Genomic DNA, 15,935 nt, shown 5'->3' with positions numbered 1-15,935 from the left:
ATATTAGTTTCACCATGTTGGAGCATATCAACTAACAAATATTGGTGGCTGCGATGTGCAAAGCCCGGCAGGCTCCTTGTTACAATGAGATGCGGCTTGATGGGGGCTGATGTCCCACTCCCAATTTGTGCTGGTGTGTCTTGGCTTCTACCAGTAGTTGGGGCTTGCCCATTGATTAAGTGGCAGGTTGATGGTAAATTCTTGCTGTGGCTTGGTGGGGTTACACGATGGTCAAGCGACAGGCTGATCAGTTCTAGAGATGATGGTGTTGTAGTCCACTTCCTGTTCAACTTGGCCTGGATGGTATCACTGAGGTCACAGGCGATCACTGGCAGCCCTGCTGACATTTCTGGGAAATCGCAGAGCGTAGCTTCCTAGCGCTGAAATAACAGAGAGAAGGACGAGAGGGAGAAGGAGGATAGAAAGGGAGAAGGAGTCTGCCTCGGGGTGGAAGTAGCTCCTTCATTGTGCAGTAGAATGTAAGCTGGGCTGGCGAGCTGGGATGGGCCCCAACCTTCTCTGTTTAGCCTGTTTGCATCTCTGATGTCTCTGAGTTTAGCAAGGTGGGGCTCTTCAAATCCACTGTGTCAATCCCCTCTTTGAGGATTGGCTGATAGCTCTGGAGCTTGGGAGTTGGTTGATAGCTCTGGAGCCTCAGGTTTGAACCCCTGCTCAACCATGAAAACCCACTGGTTGACCCTAGGCAAGTTCTGCTCTCTTAGAACCTCATCTCATGAGTTGCGGAAAGCGAGCTGGGGAGTAGGGGTTGTTGTCAGGGAATCGTCACCCTGAGCGATTGATGAGTCAGGTCTCATCTTCTTCTCATCAGCCAGACCACTTAGGCAGCGGCAAAAGTGGCACCAACAAACGACACCTCCGTCGTTAATTATCTGCTGATCCCAGCGGTTCTAAAGGCTTTATTTACAAGTCATTTCCAACATTCTCTGGACACATGTTTCTTCGGCAAGGACAAAACATGGCGCGTCCTCTCAGCTTGCCAAGTCCGTTATCAGTGCTAGCAAGCACCTCCCTGCATTCCATAGTTCATGACGAATGTTCCGTCCACGTAGTTGAAATGGAAGTTTTGACCCATTGACCCTCTGGGCAATCAATGATGGCTGGCATGTAATGAACTCCTGGACTGCTGGAATGCTTGCCGGAACACATTGATTGAACATTTCACACTATAACAACAAAAACAATTGATTGAACAGCAACAATTGATTGAACATTTCACACTATAACAACAAAAACACTAACAGTTGTCCCATTGCGTTTAAAAAGAAATTGTTTCATTTTTCAAATCCCATGACATGCTCTTATTTTTTTATCCTTTCTGTGTTCTGTTCTATGACAAGCGAGTGCAGAATTCACCCACTCCATATTCTTTTTAAGAAAGTTAAAAGGCTAGTAATAACACAAATTTGAAAGCCAAGATTTCTATGAAGGAGAAAATACAGCCAAAGCAAAGTGGTGATCTTTTAAAATTGTGCTATTCCTAACGATTAAATTAATTTTTAAAAAGTTACTGTGCCAGGCTGATGCAGCAGGATTTTGGAAAAGATGTGGGGCATCAATGGTCAGTAGGAGACCTCCCATAGGAAAGTCAATCCTCTACGGTACTGAAACAGTTCAACATGGGAGAATTTGATAGATCCCATCCCATGTGAAAATAAGCATTTTCTCGCATTTCCATGTGCATTAGGAGCTCGGAAGATGATTTCTCCCTGACTCCATTCCCTTCTCCACCCCCCCCCCCCCCCCCAATTTCTCAACACTTCTAAACAGTTTACCAACAAAATACCACAGACAGGCAGAGGTCTGTTTTCATCATATCATTGGATTTGTGGTATTTCGACTATATAATGTTTTAGAAATGTGTAGAAATGGGAGGGACAACATGCATGTGATGAAGTCCTAAGTCAGAGGAAGGCAAAGTTGAACACACCCTGCCAAGAAAAACCCATGATAGGTTTGTCTTAACAGCTCTGTAAGTGATGTTGTGGTTGAAGTGATTAAAAAGGAACTGAGTACAGAGACTTATCCTCCTGTTAAGTATAGTGAAGGATTATTGGAAAACAGCCCCTTTGGTTGATAAGGCTGGTGTGCACATATTCAGTGCTGAAACAGGAATCGGCTTCCAGATTGCTGTATTTGGATGGATTGCTATTTTTCTCTTGCTTTAATGATCACAATGTCTTTGCCCGGCTATGCTGAATATCCATACCCTTTCCAGGCTGAATTTAGACCTAATGGATGAATTTCTTACAAGGCTAGTCTAGCAGCTTAAATTATAGAATATTTCAGCTAGGCTGCTGTGTGACAGCACATAAGACCTGCAGGCTCCTACAGCAAATAACCAGATACTTATTTGCTGTGGGATTCTAAAGAACTTGGGAACTGACTACATTGGAAACTACCTAGCTATCTTTAGCATCATGAAACTTGGGAAACCTAGACTGCCAATTAATATATTATGATGTCAACCCACCACTGTTAATTGTCTGCAGGTTCTCATCCACTTAGGTCCTGCTCAGTTTAATCCAAATGTCTACAATATTACATTACTTGACTCATGTGATATTCTATAAACTTGAGCTCAGTCATAAATTACTGTAAATTGTTTAATGTACTTATTTTGCCCATTGTTGTTTTTAGAAGTCCATCTCCTTTAAGACCAGAGACAACACAAACAAGCAGTATACCTGACAAGCCAGAAGTTAAAGTGTCGCGTATGAGGAGGCTGACAAGGCAATATAGCTTGTAAGTACAGTTTTGATAAAAGCTCCTGCAAATATGTTTTCCAAATAGTGTAAACTATACAAAATTACTATTCGTTTTCAATTAACTTAATTCTGTACATTTGGGGCTCTGGAATCTCTATGACATATATCAGATTATTAATAAATTGAGGATCTGTAATCACTGGGGCAGTGATTCTGCTTTGGATCTTAGCCCACTCTTTTAAGAAGTCCAGAACCCTATCACAGAAACAGGTTCCTTGAATGGTCCTTAAACCCTAGATGTGTATTTGTCACCATTACGCTGGAGGTGCCAGCCACCACTGTGACCCTGGAAAAGGAATTTTCATTAATCGGCACAGTAAAATGTATGCCTGGGGATTCAGTACTGGTAAGTCACTTCGTGTCATAGACAGAACGCCAGCAAGTAAAACAAAACTCAGTTTATTGAGGTTACAGAACTAAAAATGCCCGTAAGGAACAAAGAACAGGGCAAACACTTGACTTCAGTGTGCTAAATAACCAAAAAGCAGCTCAGTTTGAGCTTAAACAGTTCAAAGGGAAAAACCGGGTTAAACAGGAGTATAATCCGGATTAAATCAAAGAGCTTACTTCAGCTTGGCAAACAATGCAAACAAAAGAGAATCAACAGGAGTTGGAATGTAAACAAAAGACTGGCGGCAGATTCCTCTTTGCTACTCAGGAACAGCAGGGGAGTAAACCAGGCTTGTTTACTCCTTCCTGCAGCGAACGAGAGCGTGGTTGTAGTCAAGATTCAGGTTTAGGGTAACGGCGGTCAGCAGGGTCCCAATCCGGTCCAGAAGATCAAAAGCCAAGCGTAGTCGTCAAGGAATCCAAAGGTCACACCGATAGTCAGCAGAAGGGTTAATCCGGAATCGTAGTCAGTCAGTCCAGCGTCAATCCAGTGAAAATAGATATTGCCCGTCAAAAAGACGACGGAGGTCCAAGCTATCAAGATTAAACACAAGTTGCACAGAGAAAAACCCCACACAGTTCCTCCCGCCGTCAATGCCCCGTCCTTGGTAAACTTACGTATCCAGTAATGAAACACACCCGTCTTCAGGAAATTCCCCAGCAAGAGCCCAAGCGTCCGTCCAGATTACCTTGCCCAACGCAATTAGACATTGGTCCCAAACCCCATTTTATCACAGTTCAAGCTCATCATCGCTGTCAGCTGCCATCCCAATTCCAGACGCCCCAACATCATCATCCTCATCAGAGCTTAAGCACCTTCGACTACGCCCCACAGCATCCCCAGCTGTGGATCCCGCTCCATCCCTCCAACCAGTCCATGGGTCTGATCCTGCAACCCGCCAATCACCTCCCATGCTTTCACTGCCTGCCTCCCCAACACCCAAATCCTCCCTCACACGAGTCCACTCCATATCATCCTCCTCCGAGCTGGCCACCTCTTCCTCCAAACCCTGAGAAAAACCCTCAAATGAGTCCTCATCTGTCGGCTCTGCAAACAAATCCCGGAGCCGTTTTCTTTCACGCTCCTCGAGAGTGTCTGACTCTCGAGGAGTCTTACGACCCCTTCTTTCATTACCGGAGCCCGAAGGCTCAACCATAACACTTCGGCTACAGAACAGCTTGAGTGCATCTACTCAGAAGTGAATTCCAATAACTGGTTTAGGTAATCAAATCAAATAATTTATTTCGGTCATAGACCAGCACAGGAAATAAAGGTCACAGTTTCATACAACTTGGTATGTTTAGTACATTAAAAGTATAAAAATATATACTGAAGCACAATACGGAGGGGGGGGAGGGGAGAAGGGGAAACAGAGTAAAAACATATACCGTATATAGTTGAGTATAAGCTGACCCTAATATAAGCCGAGGCACCTAATTTTACCACAAAAAACTGGGGAAACTTATTGATTCAAGTATAAGCCGACGGTGGAAAATGCAGCAGCTACGGGTCAATTTCAAAATGAAAATAGATCCAAATGAAATTATTTTGAGGCATCAGTAGGTTAAAGGTTTTGAATATTTGCCGTATTTTAAAGAAAAACAGTAAACTAGCTCTGTAAGTGGAAAAGTAGGGTGTACAAAAACAGTATGGTATTAACAATAAAATAATAATAATAATAATAATAATAATAATGACAACAACAACAACAACAACAACAACAACAACTCCATTTGTACCCAGCCCTATCTCCCCATGGGGACTCAGGCCAGCTTCCAACATAGTAACAGGCAAACATTCAATGCAGAGCTAGATATGGATCTAATTATATATACTAATTTCACATATGCCTTTCCCCCTGAAATGTTTGCATATCCTCTCTCTATATATGTGCAGTTCCCTCCTGCAATATTTGCAAGCCTTTTATATTTATATTCATATCTATCTATCTAGACATCTCTCTGTATATAGATAATTATATCTGTATAGGATTTGCAGACTTGCAAACATATGAGGGGGAAATTCATATATAAAATTAATGTAGATACAGATAGATAGATACAAATATAAAGGTACATGGGGATTGCAAAGGCTTGCAGAGGAAATGCTTATGTATCTGTAGCAGAGATTAACAAATATTTCAGGGGAAAATGCTTTTATAAGATTAATGAGTATATATGTATTTTTCTTCCTGACTTGCAAGGACTTCTTTCCCTTTTCAAAACATTCCCTTGGTTAAGAGCGAGGGAGACTGCAAAAGTAAACACTGATAAGGGAGGGTAAGATGAGAGATAAATATATCCTATATTGCAAGCGCCGGCCTCCAGGCTCCGCTGTTGGCGTCACCTTGACTCGATTATAAGCTGGGGGAGGCTTTTTCAGCTCATAAAAAGGGCTGAAAAACTCGGCTTATCTTCGAGTATATACGGTAAACATATAACACACAGGTCTATCAGCAAATTATAGAATCAAGGGAGATTCTGATTACTGAATACATAGTTAACTTTTGGGGCCTGTCATCCCCTGATGGCTCCTGTATGCTGGGGCACAAAACTTTGCAACTGGTTTAGGTCATATTTCTTTAAAAATTCAATTTGCCTAAAAATCTGGATGGAAATGCAATATGAGAGAAGGCGTGAACAAAAAGGAATTGTAGACATTTGAAAAACTTTGCCATGTTATGCGACCCATGAAAATGTGTAGTTAAAATTGGATAAAAGCTTGCAATAACTCAAATCTCATCTATTTTTGACAAACACAGTGATGAAGATGACCTCCCTCCAGAACTGGCAGCAGCAGTAGCCGCATCTCCACCTCTGCCACCAAAATCTCCTGTGTCACAGAAAACTGCTTCAGAAGGACATTTTTCATTACATGCAAAGGTACATTCAGACAACTAGAGAGAAGGGTGGAAAGGCTTAGCAGGTGAGGTCAATAGCAGTTTAGGGTATTAAAATTAGATTGCATTCTCTAAATTGTCTAATCACTCTTTGTATGTGAAGTGTACCTCTCACCTGAACATGCTGCCCTCTTGAAAAATGGTGCCTAGAAATGTACACAATCTTCCAAGTAAAGTATAATCAATAGGCTGACACTTCTATTTCCCTTCATCTGGATACTATGCAGCCCAGACTTGTGATGGCTCTTTTGTCTGCCACATCACATTTATGACTTATGTTTTGTTTGTGGTCTAATATAACTCCCTGGTTCCTTTTCAAACATATTGCACTCAAACCGGGTGTCATCCACCTTATGCTTTCAGATTACCTGCCTAGCTATAGTACCTAACATTTATTCTTGTTGAAATTAATTTTGTTAGTTTTGCCCCAACTCTCTAATCTGTCAAGGTTTGCATTTGGTGCCTGCCCTCTTGGTTAGGGTCATTAGCAATGCCTCCTTCCCCCAATTTGGTGTCATCTGCAAATGTGTTAAGTTTGTGTTCTATTCCATCATCTAAATAATTTATTAAGGTTTTAAACAACACCAGGCTCAAGGCAGAAGCCTGAGGCCCCAGTTACACTGCCATATAATCCAGTTTCTGATCCCAGATTATCTGCTTTGAACTGAATTATATGGCAGTGTAGACTAGGGGCCTCATCAGAAAGCCTTCCATAACAAAAGAGAAAGGCAGTGGGGCAAATATGTTATCTCCATTGGAAGCCTTCCGTGTTCTGGGGGAAATGCGCAACCTATTGGGGGTGGAGCCTTTGCTGGAAGTCACATGGCACCGGGCTCTGTCCTGAAGATGGCATAGAAGCATCCTCGGATGCTGATTTAGGTAAGTATGATGAGGTCCTTATATCATCCAGTTCAAAGTAGATAATCTGGATTTAGCCATTGAGGTCCCTTCTACATTGCCATATAAAATCTAGATTATTTGCTTTGAACTGGATTATATGGTAGTGTAGACTCATATAATCCAGTTCAAAGCAGATAATGTGGATTATCTGCTTTGATCATCTGGATTATATGGCAGTGTAAAAGGGGCCTGGATTATATGACAGTGTAGAACCAGCCTCGGGCATCTTATTAGTCACTTCCCTCCAGGATGAGAGACTTGGGGGCACTCCCCAAGTTTGGTTCATCAGCCAATTACAGATCACACTAACTGCAGCACTGTTTTTCCTACAGTTCACAAATCTGCTCACAAGAATATCACAAAGGACCTCGTTAAAAGCCCTTCTGAAATAAGGATATGCTACTTTCACAGAGTTCCCAGAACTATCAAACTTGCAATCTGTTACAAGTTTCTGTATCTCACATTTTTGAGAGAAACATATACAAATGCACAATTTTTAGGCTGTTCCAGGTACCTTGGATATTTTGAATTCCTTATGTACCAAATGTCACATAGATAAGAAGGATGAAAGTACCGCAAGAATATGAATAAAAGCCTGAGTTACTCCAAAGCTTCTTTACATTGAGAGCAGGCCTGTAGCGGGGGGGGGGGGGGGGGGTGTTAGGGGTTCAAATCCCCCCCCCCTGACATTTTTCAGGTTAAAAAATAAACCTGGTTTACTCATGAATTTTAACTGGTTAACCAAAACCCCATGCTAAGTCTATGAGATGCAAAAAAGTAAGAGTCCCTCCAGAACTGCAAGTACTACCTCAATCAAATATTGACAGGCTTGTAGCTGGGGGTGGGGGGGTGGGGGGGGTGGAGGTTGTGTGTTAGGGGTTCAACTCCCCCCCCCAAAAAAAATTTCAAAATCCCTCCCGAATTTTTTTTCTGGCTACGGCCCTGATTGAGAGGGACACCTTTGACCTCTGTGCCAACAATTCAAAAGCTGAGACAAATGCTTTAGCAGAGCATCAGTGGCATAAACTGGACTGTATCCTGAACTTCCTATCCAAAGGGTATCCACACGAGTCCAAAGACACTACAAGACCAGTAATCTCCACAAGTGGTGGCTTCCCCCTCAAGAGTTTACCAAGGGAAATGGCTTTGTGTTACCATCTTGCCCAGTTCTCATAACTTTTGGTTTTGCACTTAAAGCTGCATTGGTAGTTATTGTTATAATACACCTGTTTTTAGATATCTAGAATTTTATCACTATTATTATTTATTTCATATAGCATGTACGGCAGGCATGGGCAAACTTTTTTGCCTTGGGACCGCATTGTGGGCCCGGCCAGGAGGGCCGGGCAGGGAGGGAGAGCAGTCGGCTATGGCTGCGTGGGATGGGCCTAGGAGGGGGAGAGGGAGGCTGGGAGGGGATGGGGCAGGGCCTGGGTCATCCACAGGTTGTCCTCCTGGCATAAGGATGGGACTGTCCATGCTTGTCCCATCCTTATTCTGGGAGGAAAATGAGACATGTAGCAACTGCCCTGATCCTCCTCCCCCTTCCTCCTCCCCGATCTCTGGGCTGTTATGCTGGGAGGAGGGCAAGACATGTGGTAACTGAGTGCACTCCAGAGAGCTCTCGGCTGCTGTGTGCCTTCCTCCTGTATCCTTTCTGCATAACACAAGGAGGGCCTGAGATAAGCACCCAGAAGGCCGCATCCAGCCCCTGGGCCTTAGTTTATGCCTGATGTATGGGAATCACCCTTATCTTTTATACATACTACCCTAGTTATAGCATAATTAGAAATTACAATTCTAGACTGTGCAATCAGCTGCCTTGTTCAATAGTCTACAAATTCTACACATTTGTAATCTATTCGGGAAGTACATTAAAAGTAATGTTGTCTCTTATGATGTGTTACTTTCCCAAGGATTATCAACATCTTTTTGATGAACAGCCATGTCATTATTCAAAGAGAGACACTAAAATGCTTTCTAGGAGAATTTCGAAGGGATTTCAACAGTCCTTTTAGGCCATTTTCTTCACATCATTATTAATGTTTAAGTTTCCTATTTCTGTGTTGTCGAAGGCTTTCATGGCCGGGATCACAGGGTTGTTGTATGTCTTTCGGGCTGTGTGGCCATGTTCCAGAAGTATTCTCTCCTGATGTTTAGCCCACATCTATGGCAGGCATCCTCAGAGGTTGTGAGGTATGGATAAACTAAGAAAGAAAAGTATTTAAAAAACTCTAAAATCAAAACAGTAGATGGGAACGAACACTCTGAGGGCAGAGGACAGCTAATGACTGAACAAAGGATGCCCCCAGGCAAGAGACAGAACCTTTCCAATGCTAATTAGTGTGATTAACTGAAACATTAATGCTGGCTCCCCAGTGACAAAGGACTCTTGCCACACCCTGGACTCTACACAGATATATATTCTTTCCTTTCCTTACTTAGTTTATCCATACCTCACAACCTCTGAGGATGCCTGCCATAGATGTGGGCGAAACGTCAGGAGACAATACTTCTGGAACATGGCCACACAGCCCGAAAGACATACAACAACCCTGTCTTTCCTATTTCTGGAGTCTTGTAAATACAGAATACTTACTGGATACAGGAACAAAAATGAAAATATCTATTATAGACTATAGATCTTATAAAAGTTACTGAATTCTTGACTTCCCTCCAGAGCCCTGTCAATACCAGAAGTACATTTACTTTGGAACCCGGAGATCTTCTGATGGATTTCACAGAAGCCACCCCTATGGTAAATGACTTTATTTTACAGCCTTGGAAGTTCAGTCTTGGAAAAGAATTTCTTAAATCTGCTAGCAAATTGTTGAATATTTCAGATGGTGCAATAATTGCTTTGTGTGTTATAATATTTTAGTTACAGGGGTTACAAGGCACAATTTGAGTTGAATCCTGGTTCTGGTACTGGCTTTTCAAAATTGTAATCCTAAAATGTATGCTCAACACAATGGAGGTTTTTGGATACTAAATTATAACTTTTATGCCATGCCTGGTAATATTGGGGAAGGAATCCTTGTCACTCCGATTTTCTGAAAACCCATGTGTGACCTCATTCAACATGACAGGATATTTGATTTTGTTTGCTTTACAACTGGTATCACACTAAACTCTAAGAGCCCTTCCACACATCAGTAAAACCCGTGCTGAAACGGGTTAGAGTAACCTCCTTTGATGCAGGTTCTAGTCTCCACCTTCTCCCACAACCCCGAGATTTTCCTCCCGGGATGGCTACATGCTTTCCCAATAGAAATCGGGATAGCATGAAGCCACCCTGAAGCCCCTGATTTACCCCCTAAAATTTACCTTAAAAGGTCCCTAGCAACCATGAAGTATCTCCTCATGTCCTCTTGGCACAAGAAAAAGACACCTAAGGAGATGGGAGGGGTGAGGAGGAAAATCCCTCTGTTCCCCCCCCCCCCCCCCCAATATCACGTCACGCATCATTTTTCTGCATCAAGGCTTCATGGCTGCTAGGGACCATTTTTAGAATTTTTAGGAGGTAAATCGGGGGCTGGGGGGAGGGGTGGGTGCAAACTGGGAAGTCAGTCCCCACAAGTCCATTACCTCTTTAGATCTGGGCCCAGATCTAATGAGGTATTTAATTAATATAGAATAAACCAGGAAAACCTTGGTTTATTCTGTATTAATTCACTTTTACCAGAGACATCATTTGGACCGAGACAGGTTCCACATTTTGGGCCTGTCTGGAAAGGCCCTAAGATGCACATGAATTGGTTGGCTCTCTGAATGTTGAGTTGAACCAACTTCCAGAAACCCAGCCAATGCTGAGCAATGTGATCATTCTGACAAAGCAGCACAATACCTATTACTATTTTAAGATATGGTGCGGCATTTTACTCTAGTTGATGGTTACTATGATCCTTTTGTCTGTCCACTCTTCAAAATGGACTCAGCTCTGTTTGAACAAACTACTAATTTGCCTTCTGATGAATTGTGCTTGGCTGATCTTTCTGCTATGTTTTTGTCCTTGGCTTCCACTCAATTTGTTTTGTTTACTTGAACATATAATAATTATTTCTACAAAAAGAGATCTGTGGTGGAATAAAATGAGGAACATTTGAATTCATCTCCTCAGGTTGAGCATCATCCATCATGAGACACTGGGTAGCCACAAATTTAAGTGCTGGGGAAACTTTTGAGTGCTATTTTCATTTAACACTACAAAATTCTTCTCTGAAGTCATGGGTTTTCATTGTTTTCTATCAACCCTCACCAGCCCTCTCTGTTCCTTAGGTTGCACCATTAATGTATTATTACTTCTCAAAATACTGTTAGTAAGTTGGCAGAACACAAGTCTCTGTCAGTGTAAAAATAAATACCAATTTCTAGTAGGTAGAGTGCACTCCTTTCTCTCAAGGGTGCAAAAGCTTCTAAAATACTTCTAGAACATGGCCATACAGCCCAGAAAACATACAACAACCTGGTACAAAAGCAGTTTGGCGCACTTCCTGGTACTATCCCAACCATTGATGAACACATCATTCACAGTAAATTACAGTAGAGTCTCACTTATCCAACATAAACGGGCCGGCAGAATGTTGGATAAGCAAATATGTTGGATAATAAGGAGGCATTAAGGAAAAGCCTATTATACATCAAATTAGGTTATGATTTTACAAATTAAGCACCAAAATATCATGTTTAACAACACATTTGACAGAAAAAGTAGTTCAATACGAAGTAATGCTATGTAGTAATTATTGTATTTACGAATTTAGCACCAAAATATCACGATGTATTGAAAACATTGACTACAAAAATGCGTTGGGTAATCCAGAACGTTGGATAAGCGAGTGTTGGATAAGTGAGACTCTACTGTACATAATTTTTTTTTCAAAAAAGGATTATTTAAAAAGGGATTAATAAAACATTGCAACAAATTAAATCTACACCTTCCCAAAGATAACTGCAGTGAACACCATTCAAGGATCAATGTTAATTATTTTTAAGTTTTCAAAACAAACTCTAGGTCGTTAATCTGACAGATTCACCATCTGTTTTCAGATAAGACTTCTATTGTGAAAAATTCACAGAATTATAAAGGTGCTTCAGACAACATTGTCTTCCATTTGTTTCTGCTTTCTGCTTCTTGCCTTAGCATGCTTAGCACACATGTGCATACATGTATACATGTAATTTTAAGAAGGAAAGGCAAAGTAGCCTTTTCCTTGCTTGCTTGCTTGCTTACTTGCTTGCTTACAGCAGGATATAGACCCCTGGAAGCATTCATTCGTTGTTGTCTTTGCTTAGCAACAAATCATGATTTAATTGTCATTCAAGATACAACCAAAAGGAGGTAGCAGTCAGGACTGATCCCTAGATTTTTTCCTGTTTCAGGAGCAGCAGAAACAAAGCTATTTCCCTTCCTGCATCAAGATACACACTATCCCTACCAAAGTTAATTTGGTGACTAATTCAAACAAGTCCATAACCATTTATGTACTGCAGCTGCAATAGATATATATAGGAGTAATAAATGAAATAGCCAACTATAGGCTGTTATTTCAAGAAATCCCAGTCTTCTCAAGCTAGCTTTGATAGCAGCTTCCGATAGTGCTTGTGGTCATTGAGTTAGTTGGCCAGACAAATCTTTTCCTAAGAGTCTGCACCTTCCCGCCTTATAAAAACAAAGATTGTGCAGTATGTTGTCAAAGGCTTTCATGGCCAGGATCACAGGGTGAGGATCTCCATACCTCACAACCTCTGAGGATGCCTGCCATAGATGTGGGCGAAACGTCAGGAGAGACTACTTCGGGAACATGGCCATACAGCCCGGAAAACATACAACAACCCATTGTGCAGTATGATTGGTTTAGCAGATTTTCTTTTAATGATGTTTTAAAATAGTTTTTCTTCTTGATCACATTTTGGTTAAACCAAGTTAGAGATGTACCTTTAATTAAAGTTGGCAACAATGGCATTTACTCTATACAGTCAGCTCAATATCCACTTCAGAGAATGATTTTCCCATAGACTGAATAAAATGAATGCCACCATCCCCTCTGTTAACTTGCAGATCTTCACCATTTGTTTCAGCATGTATGTTGAAGTGCATCTGCCAAATTGTGTGTTATTAAATCATTCCTGTGTGTCAGTCAAGAACAAATGTTTCCAATGCTTTGCTTCATTTTCCCCCTTTGTATGTTGTAAGTAACATCTTTTTCTTTATCTTCCTTAAAGATAAAGGCATTCCCTGCTGCTACATCTAAACCTTTTTTCGATCCTTTTCCAACACTACCACAGTTTTCTGTAAGTAGAAAATGCAAGCAACCGGTTGCATTTAACACACTTGCAATTCCACTTCATTTGTAAACATGGTCCGCAAAGCATCTGCAACCCAAGTTTGTTTTCAAATATGCCTTACCATGACAATTATTTTTTTTAAAAAAAAATAGCTGAAAGGTACAAGTCAGAAAAAATATGTGTGCTTCTACACAGTCAGCAAAATGTTGGGCTACTTCATACTTCAGGTGTATATTTTGTTAACACTTTAACTTATTTTTTAAATATAGTTCGTTACCCTTGGTCTAACAAATGGTAATAAAAACTGATTTGGAACTTGAAAGAGTTGCAAACAAATTTATTATGTGGCATTATGTTTTGTCCTCCAGTGAATCTACCCACCCCCTTCACAACAAGTTCATGTGATAACTTTTTCTTTTTCCCCCATTATGTTTCTGTCTGGATTTGGTCTCTCATGACTGTTACTTCCATTGGGAAATTCTCATCGACTCTGTTTCACTTCCACACAATTATGGTGAAGATGCATTCCGCCGCCCAGGGATCTCAGACTGATGCACAATGATATCACAGTATAAAAACAAAATCTTATTTTAAAATAAGCCAAAGGCATGACCAATTATAATTATATAGCTTGTTGGACTCTCAAGCAGGATGGAGACAGACTAATTTATCTTGCAAGAGAGCTCCACAGCCTTGATGCTGTTGGGAGGGGCTTCTGTCATATACTCACCAACTCAGCCTCTCAGGATTTCAAATTCTGATCAGTCCATGTAGAACAAAGCAGACTTACAGTATCTTAGTCATTTAGGGATTTATTGATCAAAACCAACATCTCAAATTGAATTCAAACCAATGTAAACTAGTGCAGTTGATAAAGAACAAATGATATATTGTCTTTAAGGTAGATGCAAGAATAAACTAGGCAGCATTTGATAGTAACTGGAGCTTTTAAACACTTCTCAAAGACAGATGAACATAGAAAATATTACATTAATCTAATCAGAAGGCATGAGTGATCCTGACCAGATTCACATTCCACAGAAAGTGGATGCATTCCTGGCTACAGCAGCCTCCCGTATTTTAAAAACATTCCCAAGATGTGACTCTAGACGTGAATGAAAATACTTTTTACAGCACAATATTGTCCTAATTTTTTCCCAAAGCAAGCTTCAAGTCATTTCAAAGTTGTATTAAATGAAAACGATTCCACCTCTCTGTCCTTCCCATATTTTGATTTCTGAATGTGCTTTCTATCAACTTTAGAAAATGCATTTTACAATGCAGCAACAAAAATCTGGCTTAGCCACTCAGTTTGTGGTGTCTGACATCCATTGTGAGCTGTCCTTTCTTGCTGCAAAGAACTTAACCTTTTCTTACCCTAGTCATCTGATCGCTCTCCTTCTCAGCTGCAAAGGAAAAACTGAACCCTTCATATGAGTATTAAGAAAACGTAAGGAACAATATTAAACCCTGAAGAAATCCATAACATACCAGTCGTGAGGCCAAGTAACAGTCCACTAGCACCACCTTCTGTTAACATGCAGCCAAATAAAACCAGAAGTACTACAAAATGGTGCCCCAAGTCCTATTCAGCCAAATAGCCTAGAAAGATACAAGAACTGTCATATCAAATGTAACCAAGATTTCTGTCAAAATCAACATGGCGTTCTGCCTCTGCCCTGTTTTTTGCATAGATGATATTATTATTATTATTATTATTATTATTATTATTATTATTATTATTATTATTATTGACACAACGACATAGAATGACACAGCAAACAAGATAGATATGCTGGATTTCGTATCACAAAATCACAAGTTGAACACTTCCCAAGTGTTTAGGACTGTGTGATGTATTTTCGGATGATGCGCGCAGATCCCAGTAGGGTGGCCTTTTGCAGTTGGCAGATCGTAATTTTGTCAATGTCTATTGTTTCCAAATGCTGGCTGAGATCTTTTGGCACGACACCCAGTGCGCCCATTACCACCGGGACCACCTGTACTGGTTTATTTACACCCCGCCTTATCTCTCCCAGAGGAGACTCAAAGCTGTACCCAAACCTATTTATTATAATAATAATAATAATAATAATAATAATAATAATAATAATAATAATAATAATAATAATATAATAATAATAATAATCTTGTATACCAATGTACGGTCGCAGCTGGCACACAAGCTTTAACTGTGTGAAGGCCTTCCCAGCCACTGCTGACACCTGAAATTCAAGCATCAGCACTGAGTCCAGGAGGACCCCCGGATTGTGGACCTGTGTCCTCAGAAGGAATGTAATCCTGTCAAGCACAGGTAGCCACCCTATACTCCGATTCGCTTAGCGACTGACCAGGAAGACCCATCTTGCCTGGATTAAGCTTTAGCTTGTTAGCACTCATCCAGTCCATCACAGCTGCCAGGCATTGGTCCAGGATCCGGGGGACTTCCTTGGATTTTGGTGGAAAGGAGTAGTAGAGTTGTGGGTCATTTGCATACAGATGGCACCAAACTCCAAAACATATAATTCCTTCTTTCACTGATATTAGAATTTATTTCAAAGAAGCGTTTATTTCCTCAATCACACAATTTACAACATCTCCTCTTATCAGTGCTTATCAGCAAGGATGGGCATGAGTCAAATTAACGTGTGTCTGCCTTCATTCCTCCAAG

At 41.0% G+C, this 15,935-nt stretch overlaps 1 protein-coding gene across 6 annotated transcripts in view; it reads left to right on the top strand.

Moving 5' to 3' along the window:
• epb41l4b (erythrocyte membrane protein band 4.1 like 4B) overlaps positions 1-15,935 on the top strand; it is a 169,816-nt gene that overhangs the window by 141,473 nt on the left and 12,408 nt on the right. For 3 of the 6 annotated variants that reach the window (XM_062956977.1, XM_062956978.1, XM_062956975.1), the window contains 4 exons: positions 2,659-2,763; positions 5,939-6,059; positions 9,657-9,734; positions 13,202-13,270. In XM_062956977.1, coding sequence (XP_062813047.1) covers positions 2,659-2,763; positions 5,939-6,059; positions 9,657-9,734; positions 13,202-13,270 — 373 coding nt within the window. Of the gene's footprint in view, positions 1-2,658; positions 2,764-5,938; positions 6,103-9,656; positions 9,735-13,201; positions 13,271-15,935 lie in introns of those variants that run through there. The other 3 variants (XR_009999604.1, XR_009999603.1, XM_062956976.1) reach the window with 3 other exon arrangements.

Source organism: Anolis carolinensis, chromosome 6, assembly GCF_035594765.1.
Source record: "Anolis carolinensis isolate JA03-04 chromosome 6, rAnoCar3.1.pri, whole genome shotgun sequence".
Taxonomy (NCBI): domain Eukaryota; kingdom Metazoa; phylum Chordata; class Lepidosauria; order Squamata; family Dactyloidae; genus Anolis; species Anolis carolinensis.
The sequence above is the reverse complement of the archived record's forward strand: the minus strand, read 5'-3'. Positions and strand labels throughout refer to the sequence as shown.